Raw genomic sequence first — 10,244 nt, forward strand, 5'->3', positions numbered from 1 at the left:
GTGTTTTCCTGTAGTTCTTTAAAGGATTTTTGTGTTTTCTCTTGAAGGGCTTCTAGCTGTTTACCTGTTTTCTCCTGTATTTCTTTGAGGGTTCTATTTATGTGTTTCTTAAAGTCTTGTATCATCACCATGAGAAGTGATTTTATATCTGAATCTTGCTTTTTGGTGTAATTGTGTCCAGGACTTGAAATAGTGGGAGTATTGGGTTCTGATGATGCCAAGTAACCTTGGTTTGTATTGCTTATATTCTTATGCTTGCCCCGCATCATCTGGTTATCTTTAGTGCTACCTGCCATTGCTAAATCTGACTGGAGCCTGTCCTTCCTGTGGTCCTGGTTGTGTCAGAACTCCTCAGAGTCAAGCTGTCTCTGTGATCCTGTGATTCTGGGATCCTGTGACCCTGGGCTTGTTAGAGTGCCTGGGAGTGGAGCTTCCTCTGGGTGTTTTGGGAATGACTGCAGTGTTTGTGCCCAAGGTCTGCTCAAGGCACTAGCTGGCCCAGACAGACCGGAAGCAACCCGAGTCACTGGGCTGGCAGAGTTCCTGTGTGCCTGGGTCCTGCTGGTCCCAGTTACTCCAGGTTTTGGGACAGATGTTATGTCCTCCTCACCTCTGATTTTGGGCATGTTAGAGTGCCTGGGAGTGGAGCTTCCTCTGGGTGCGGTAGGAGAGGAAGGAACCTGAGCCACTGGTCTGGTGAAGTTCCTGTGTGCCTGGTCCCGCTGGTCCCAGTTACTTCCGGTGTTGGAACAAATGTTGGTTCCTCCTCACTTCTGAAGAACAGGTTTTTGTAGAAGAAATATACCTATATTTAGTTAAGTATTTCTAATATAGCCTGTGTATTTTAAGTTAATTTTTAGTTAATATATGAAATACTGGCTTTCTTATGACATTTTCATACATGTATCAGTAGGTATGCTCTGTTCATACTTGTCCCCCAGTGCACACACTGACCCCTTCTTCTCTGCCAAGCAGTCCCCCTTCCACTCTCATGTTATTTGTGTGTGCACGTTATTGTTAAACCTTGACTTAACAGATGAAAAAAAAACCCATGTTTTGTCATTTCCTGTCTTGCTTTGTTCTCCTTTCCCCTAGAGATCCTTGCCTCTTCCTTTCTAGTCTTTCTGATTTTGTGTTCTCTGTGTATAAGAGAAGATGTGTGACCATTTATTTGCCTTTCTTGAGTCTGACTTACTTGCTTCATACATTCTTGTTAATTTTTACCTTTTTGTGTATGAACAGACTTTAAAGATTTATTTATTTATTATATGTAAGTACACTATAGCTGTCTTCAGACCCACCAGAAGAGGGCGTCAGAACTCATTACGGGTGATTGTGAGCCACCATGTGGTTGCTGGGATTTGAACTCATGACCTTCTGAAGAGCAGTCGGTGCTCTTACCCGCTGAGCTATCTCACCAGCCCATGAACAGACTTTAAACCTTCTTATAGTGTATGTATTTACTTACTTACTGTGTGTGAGGTGGTCATAGGGCAGCTTTTAGGAATCAGTTCTTTGCTTGCACCATGTGGTTCCTAAGCATCAAACTCAAGTCATCAGGCTTGATGGAAGCTCCTTTGCCTGCCTGCTGATCAGATCACCTGGTTTTTGTTGGGGTTGGTTGGTTGGTTGGTTGGTTGGTTTGCTTTGTTTTTTGTTTTTGTTTGTTTGTTTGGTTTTGGATTTATTTATTATTATGCATAAGTACACTGTAGCTGTCTTCAGATGCACCAGAAGAGGGCATCAGATCTCATTACGGGTAGTTGTGAGCCACCATGTGGTTGCTGGGATTTGAACTCAGGACCTTTGGAAGAGCAGTCGGTGTGGTTGGTTTGCTAATTACTTGATATTTCAAACCTGAATGAAGTGACTCCTCCTCTGGTACAGCCCTGGCATTCAGGCTCTCTGTAGGAAGCACTCGTAGATACTTAAGGTCACTGTCCTCCTGCTGCCACGTGCCTTGGCCCACATACAGCCAGTGCTGTTTCCATCTTCTAGGCTTGAATAGACAAAACGGCAGTGTGGTTCTCTCTGGAATTCTCTTCCTGGCTTTCCTCCATCGCATGCGTGCATGAGAACAGTTCACTGAACTCTTTGATTTCAGTGTGCAGTAAGGGACTTAGGTGTGAAGCACTGGCGCTTTCTCTCCATCAGAAAGCGTCCTTGGGGGCCTGGAGAGATGGCTCAACGGTTAAGAGCACTGACTATTCTTCTAGAAGTCCAATTCCCAGCAACTACATGGTGGCTCATACCTTCTGTAATGGGATCTTTTGGTGTGTCTGAGGAGAGCAGCAGTGTACTCACAAACATAAAATAAATAAATCTTTTTTTAAAAAGAAAGAAAAGAAAAAAGAAAGTACCCTTGGCATTTTTATTGGGTGCTAGCATCTAGTACCTTATTTTGAAGAATTACCCAGTACCAAAGACTACTTGAACTTAATGTATGTATGTTTCTTATAACTGTGTCTATATATTTTGATGCTTATAAAAGCTTGTCTCCATTTTGTTCTCTTAGAATTTTATTGATGTACCTCTTAAACAGAGCTTAAATAGGGCTTATATAATTTAATTGGAAGAAAATGATATTGCTCTTAACAAAGGAAATGTACTAGTATAAAAGCTTGGAAAATCCTGCCCAGGGATCCAAAGATTTTGTTCCACCACATTAATTTGTTAAATTAATGAGGTACAAGGAGATGTTTAAAAGTTAATATCTTAATTTCTAGAAAACTCATTTTTTTTTTTTTTTTTGCCATTGTTTATTTCTTTTAGTGCTAAACCAACTGACTTCGATTTTTTAAAAGTCATCGGAAAGGGCAGCTTTGGCAAGGTAAGTTTTTAGTGTTTCATGATTAAGCACTTAAGGAGCATCTGCTTTACATGTGTGAGTCATTGGGCTTTTCTGTTGGCAAGACACGGACTTAATATTCTTTCTCTGCTGAGTCTTAAGGAGACAAGGCATGGCGGCTGGTGAGTGGCTCAGTGATTAAGAGCACTGACTGCTCTTCCAAAGGTACTGAGTTCAAATCCCAGCAACCACATGGTGTGTCTGAAGACAGCTATAGTGTACGTATTTATAATAATAAATAAATCTTTAAAAAAAAAAAAGGAGACAAGGCATGTGCTGTGCTGAAATTCTAAGATGAAATACTTAGGCTCAGCGTGTGTTTATTGAGAACTTAGTGCTCGTCGGGGTTGTGCTGAGAAAACTGACTTAGTGAAGCGTACAGCCTTTTGGAGTAAATCGTCTATTAAAGAATTCACCCAGGTAGATGTAAATAATAGTGGGGCTGAGGTGAAATGAACAGGTGTACTGATAGGATGTAGGCAGGATCAGTTGGTCAGGAATAACCTTTGGAAGGAATCCTTTTAAATGGAGGCTAGAAAGACTGAAGTGGGCATTTCTGTGGATTATAAAGAAAGGAAAACCTTAATCTAAGAGCATCAGAGCCATCCCAGAACTCAACAGTGTCCAGCCATGCCAAGAAGGTCATTATGGTCAGTGAAAGTGTCACAGGAGAATTTATCTGAACCACCAAATATATTTATTTTTTCTTGCAAATTTCACTAAAACTCATAAATTTCACTCAACTCAAGTAATATTGAATATATGTATATTTAATTATATTTTTTATCTATTTATAATTATATGATATATAAATATATAACTAATATATGTGATTATATTTCCTTATATTTGTAGGTTTTTGGTATCTTCTGTTTTCTGAGTAGCTTTGAGAGCAGGAGAGGACCACACTGATAATCCTGTTTGTGTTTGTTTATTCATCAGATACTCAGGGATCAGTTATTACATTGTGCTAACATAAACAGCAGCAGAGTTAGAAATGGGTCCTACTATCTGTAATTAGTTTATCAGAATGTTATAAGTGGTTTGCCATTAAAAATGCAACGTTGACAGGTGTCAAGAAGTTAGTGGCCATTAATCCTGGATAAATCTCCCCTTGCTTTGCATTAAAAACAATGACAAACATTAACTGGATGTGCTGATGCATGGTTATAATCTTAGGATTATAAGCTTGGGAATATGAGGTGGGAGGATGGTGAGTTCCAAGCCAGCCTGGACAACATAGCATGATACCATCTCAGAAAGCAAATACATAGTGGGCTTTGCTGTTCCTTTGAAATTCTTCTGCTTATGCCAAGAAGCCACAGGAATTGGTTTTGTATGTAGTGACTATTCATCTTTCTTCATGTGGCTTTATGGCTGATATTACAGAGTTTATTGAAACACAGTACCCCCCCGACACACACTGGGCTACAAGACATCTCTATCATGTATTTGGCATTCATGTATGAACAAATCTGGTTTGAGACATTATGGTTTGTAGTTCTGTTTCTAGACCTTAGCTTCTGTTCCTTTAGTCTGCTTGTTTTCCTGGCATCCATGCTGTGATGTCTTGAGAAAAATAGCCGGAGAGCCAGCACAAGCCCAGCCATTCTTCAGGAAGATATTCTTAGCCCTTTCTATGTCTGTATACATTTTAGAATCATGTCCATTTCTGCAAAATTTAGATGGAATTTAATCTGGATTACATTCAATCTGCAGATAAGGTTACGTAGGGGAGAATTGATATCTTTGTATCTATGGATATGGTATATAAACTTTTCTATAATTAAATCTTTCTCAGTATTTTATAATGTTCTATATATGATTTTACACCCAGTTTATTAAATGTGTTCTTTGGTGTTTCTTTTTGAACTCTTGAAAACTGTTGTTAATCATGGATGCTAGATATATTTATGACCTGTAACACACTGAACAGGAACATCTATGCATTAGGAAAAGCATATGTAGGCCTGCTGAAAGCATCATTTTTCACAAATAATTTGTCAGAGTATATACATCATAATGGAATATTCTTCATGACAGCATAGACTATGAAATCTATTCCATATGCTATAGTATATAATTTAGAATGAAAGGAATGAAAAGGGGACTTGGTTTGCATAATTGCAAGTATATAATATTTGAAAGCAGAACTTTCTAGTTACTGCATGGTCAAATAGTGGTGTAGTTATATTTGAGGAGGAGTGGAGTGAAGGCATGACTGGGGCAGGAATTTTGGCATGTTTTACTTGACCTACATAGTGCTTTATAGGTTTTGTAAAAGCTTACCAATATTTGTCTTAATACGTACAAGCTATGTTTAATAAAAACTAAAAATTTTGTAGGTAATATTAACACATAAGGTTCAATAAAATAAAAGACTAGTATGCAAAAACAAAGCAAAGCAAACACAAAGTCATAGTTTACTTGAGAAAGAGTACATTATGTGAATAAGCTAAACCTGTATGTAGTGGCCACGTGTATGTCAGCTCTTTCCATGGTGTGGTTTCAGTTCAGTTTCATTTGCTGATTTGGTTCTTAGTTTTTTATGATTTGTCCACATTCACCAGTTGCTGAATAAAGGAAAACTCTGTGAGAGGAAATCATGTTTGTGCTAAGAATGCATTTAAAGATGATCCAGTCTGTATCAGAGAAAGAAGGGTGGGATAGGTGGGAGTTATCAAAAAGGGGGAAAACTAAGGAAGGCAGGGTGCTCAGTCCAGTGCTGTAGAGAGTAAAGGACAAGGAACCACAGAACATGCTTGGACAGAGGACATTCATATTAAAGGGATTTTGACTCCATCTTTATGAATTCCAGATGTTAGTATTAACATACTTGCATCATTTACCCAGGTTTTACCGTCTCTTCTTTTCCAATTCAGCTACCACTTTACACTGAGGTGTCATGTCTGCTTGGGGTCATCTTGGCTGTCAGTTACCCAGACTTCCCTTGCTTTTGATGTCCTTGACAGTTTGAAGTCTAGTGAGCATGTGTATTGTAGGAAGCCCCTCTGTTGGGCTGCTCTAATGTTTTTCTCACGTTTAGACTGAGATTGTGTATTTGGACCAGAGAGACAGTGGCAGTTCTAGGAGTAAGCATGCCAGTGTTGGGAGTTGATATGCTGGGTTTTGAAATGCCTTGGGACATGTCCTTTAGTAACTACACAGCTTAACTTACGGGAGTCTCAAATACGTGACCATTATTCTCACATATCCTGTAGTGGAAATGTGTTTGAATGAATGCATCCATAAGCAGTTTCATCACCGAGAACATCACAGAGTGTACTCACACAAGCTTAAATATTACAGCTTACTCCATGTAGGCCATGATTGACATGTCCACCATTGACCAAAACATTGTTATGTGTAGCACGACCTTGAATGTGTCGTCTTTTTCTGGTACAACATCCTCTTATTTTTTAAAATTTATACGTTCAAGCCAGACCATTATAAAAAAATACAGCAGTCCATGTTGCCCCTTCCTCTGAACTCTTGTGAATTCAGAGCCTGTACAGGAAGCCTGCATAAAATATCAATGCATTATGCTCACTGAGGAAAATCACCCCCTTTATGTACCTACCAAGGTTATAGCTTTGGCATTTTATTTGCTTCTGAGTGTATCTGTATGTCGAAGTCAGAAGGAACCTGTGGGAGTCAGTTCTCTCCTACCACGTGACTCCCAGGAATCAGAGGTCAGGCCAAGGGGCAGTCACCTTTACCCACTGAGCCCACAGCCCCACTTCAGTATCTCCTACGCAAACTCCTCAAAGGGTGACACATACAGAAAGTCCTTGAATAGTGTGTATTTGGTGATGAATTTAGTAAAAAAAAAAAAAAAACTCATTACAAATATATTAAATAACAAATAAATGCTCTAGCTATTCAAATAATCAGAACCTTTTTGTTTTATTAAAATATCTAAGAAAAAGTAGAATACAGAAATAAATTCAGTAGTGGTTAATCTTCAGGACAAAACACAGGTCCCTTGTGGACATGCTTTTTAGAAACTTTAAAAAGATTACAAACTCTTCATTTGCAAATCTTTCTAACAGGTTCTTCTTGCAAAACGGAAACTGGATGGAAAATTTTATGCTGTCAAAGTGTTACAGAAAAAAATAGTTCTCAACAGAAAAGAGGTAAAATAAAATAGAGCCTGTTTCTTTATGAGCAGCTGTTTTCTCGTATATATTGCAAATTGATATTTTGTATTTTTTTCCAGCAAAAACATATTATGGCTGAACGCAATGTGCTCTTGAAAAATGTGAAGCACCCATTCTTGGTTGGATTGCACTATTCTTTCCAAACAACAGAAAAGCTTTATTTTGTTCTGGATTTTGTTAATGGAGGGGAGGTGAGTTCTATAATTAGTTGTCTAATAGAGACAATGGCTACAAAAAAAAAAAAAAAGGAGCATGAAATCTAAAAGGTTCTTCTGTAAGGTTTGAGCTGACCATGCTCTATCAACAACTGTTGTAGAGTGAAAACAGTATTCAGTGGACCACATGCTGTGCAGGACATAGAGAAGTTACAGGCATCGTGTGTGGTTTTGTCAACGCCGTATTGCAAAATTGAAATGTTAGTGTAAAACATGATGTGTAATTTAGATAATGGTTGTTCCAACCATTGCCTGTGAATGTTAGCCAGACATATTATTTTCTAAAATGATCAAACTGTTCATCAGTGAGGCGACCCCTCCCCGGAGTTAAGCCAGCGCAGGAGTGTTTGATGTTGTATCACCTTCCTGAGGGTACGTACATATTTTTATCAGCATGTTAAGAGTGCGGCATGATCTGTCTCACAGAAAGGATTTTTTGAAAGAAAAAGATAATTGTAATCACAGAATCCCCTCTTTTGTTTGTGCCAGTAAACCATGGTCCCCAAAACCCTTACTCAGAAAACTATTGAACCTCATTCTTTAAAGATGCAACTGGTACTGCAACTGATGCAGTGATAGTGCGTGTAAAGTATCACTTACATGCCTAACAGCTGGCAGGGTGCGCTCTGGCAGCCTGGTAAAAGGTTTCAGGCTGTTGGCCATCCCCGTTCTTCTACAAGTGTCTCTAAAGTTCATTTAAGTAGTACATCTTACAGCAGAGGAGTCCTCTGTCCTCCATCTCAGCAAAAAGGAAAAACCCAAGGTTGTTGTACTTCCGTTACCTATAGAATAAAGGTGACAGAAAAAGAGAATGAAGCTGGGCATGGTGCTGTCCGCCTTTGATCCCAGCACTTGGGAGGCAGAAGTAGGGAGATCTCTGTGAGTTCAAGGCCATCCTGGTGTACAACGTGAGTTCCAGGACAGCCTATGTAGTGAAACCTTGTATGGTAAAAATGAGTGGGGAGGGTAGGGAGAGAGATAACAAATACGGAATATAAAATGAGTTACAAGCAGTAAAGAAATTGAATTCAGAGACAACTTTGTCAGTGTTACCCTGTCCCACTTAAGTTTGAAGGCTGGCATCTTAGTCGCGAGCCTCCCTTCCCTGCTTCCCAGTCTTTGAAATGTTCATGGGAGACTTCTAAGTGGAGTGGATGAGGGGCCACTGCAGGTTTCCTTTTTTATCTGTGGTTTCTTCATATTTCGGGGCTGAGCTTTGGGTCCTTTTTACACAGCGGTTGTTCAGACCTGAGCAGCAAAGGTAGAAAGATGCATGCTTGTCATCCACAAGATGAGCTCTGCCAAGATAATCAGGGTAGGGGCTGAAGTGCTGTAGAGTGTGCACTGGGGGGTGTCCGGGGTGTTAAATGTCACTGGCAGTAGGTGGACTGGAGATAAAGACCAGGAAGAAGGGTTGAGGTGAGTGTGGTTTCATCCTGTGTTCTGTTACAGTTAACTTTGTCTTCTAGGTGCGTTGTCTTGTTTCTGTTGTTTCGACAGGCCTCGCTGTATATGCTATGTATGTAGTTCTTTCTGACTTGGCACTCTTTATGCCTCTATGGCTGTCCTTAAGGCTTGTGACAGTCCTTCTGCCTCAGCCTCCTAGAGTGCTGGGCTTACAGGCATGTGTCAACATACCTGGCTTTTGTTTGTTTGTTGTTGTTTGTTTATTTTTTATGTAGAGTCTCATTAGACTGTAGGCAGTAGGCCTCCATCTCAGCCCTTCCTCCCAGTCCCCCGAGTGCTGGATGCTGGTCATGTACCACATTTCCCAACTCCTCCTGTTCTCCCATTGTTTTCAAACTTTGACCTGGGACATGGAATTTTTGTGTACTACTTAATCTCTTCATTAGAACCAAGTGGGGTGTCAAAAAATAAGTTCTGGGCTGGTGAGATGGCTCAGCAGGTAAGAGCACCGACTGCTCTTCCAAAGGTTGTGAGTTCAAATCCCAGCAACCACATGGTGGCTCACAACCACCCGTAATGAAATCTGATGCCCTCTTCTGGTCGTCTGAAGACAGCTACAGTGTACTCATTTATAATAATAAATAAATCTTAAAAAAAAAAAAAAAAAAGGCCAGGCGGTGGTGGCGCACGCCTTTAATCCCAGCACTTGGGAGGCAGACACAGGCGGATTTCTGAGTTCGAGGCCAGCCTGGTCTACAGAGTGAGTTCCAGGACAGCCAGGGCTACACAGAGAAACCCTGTCTCGGGAAACCAAAAAAAAAAAAAAAGAGTTCTAGGATGTTGGGCAGATCAGCCTTGCTGACCTAGCTTCCTCATCAGTTGACTGGGAAGATTAAAGGACATAAGTATATAAAGACCGCGCACAGAGCGTTGGTTCACTAAGCCATCCACAAGGCCTAGTCATTCCATGGTATTCACATGGCAGCATCAGGGTTGTAGATTTTCTTTAATCTCCTCTAAGTGGCTATCTGCAATGGTGTGGAGACCGTCACACTGAGGACTGAGTGTAGTACGTGGGAGATGAGAGAAGTCAATGAGAGCAACAAGGACGCGTGTTTGAAGACAGAGCTACAGTAGCTGGATGAGAGATGCTGACAGACAGGACCGCTGGGCTTTCGGGAACTCCCCTCTTACAGTATCTGAAACAGTATCGTTGCGTGATGCTGCTGCATGTGACCACTCACAGCGTCTCTCCTCCCTGCAGCTCTTCTTTCACCTACAGAGAGAGAGGTCTTTTCCTGAACCCAGAGCGAGGTTTTATGCTGCCGAGATTGCCAGCGCCTTGGGTTACCTGCACTCCATCAAAATAGTGTACAGGTGACTCACTTGTTTAAACTTCATGGAAAATACCTCCTGAAATGTGTAAGATTTCTCGAAATATTTCAAATGATAGTCATATTTTCCTTTTCTTTTAATTTGAAATAGAGACTTGAAGCCAGAAAATATTCTTTTGGATTCAATGGTAAGTACATGGTACTTACCATTAAATGGTATCTTATTTAAAATCTTGTATGATTGCACTTCTGTAATACTCTTTTTTTTTTTTTTTGAGAT

The 10,244-nt window shown here is 40.3% G+C and overlaps 1 protein-coding gene across 3 annotated transcripts in view; it reads left to right on the forward strand.

The window, feature by feature from the left end:
* Positions 1-10,244, forward strand: part of LOC116088156 (serine/threonine-protein kinase Sgk3) — a 120,002-nt gene that overhangs the window by 93,508 nt on the left and 16,250 nt on the right. For all 3 annotated transcript variants that reach the window (XM_031366820.1, XM_031366821.1, XM_031366822.1), the window contains exons 8-12: positions 2,773-2,830; positions 6,901-6,984; positions 7,068-7,199; positions 9,895-10,007; positions 10,116-10,152. In XM_031366820.1, coding sequence (XP_031222680.1) covers positions 2,773-2,830; positions 6,901-6,984; positions 7,068-7,199; positions 9,895-10,007; positions 10,116-10,152 — 424 coding nt within the window. The remainder of the gene's footprint in view (positions 1-2,772; positions 2,831-6,900; positions 6,985-7,067; positions 7,200-9,894; positions 10,008-10,115; positions 10,153-10,244) is intronic.

The sequence above is a fragment of the Mastomys coucha genome, unplaced genomic scaffold (assembly GCF_008632895.1).
Source record: "Mastomys coucha isolate ucsf_1 unplaced genomic scaffold, UCSF_Mcou_1 pScaffold14, whole genome shotgun sequence".
Lineage (NCBI taxonomy): Eukaryota > Metazoa > Chordata > Mammalia > Rodentia > Muridae > Mastomys > Mastomys coucha.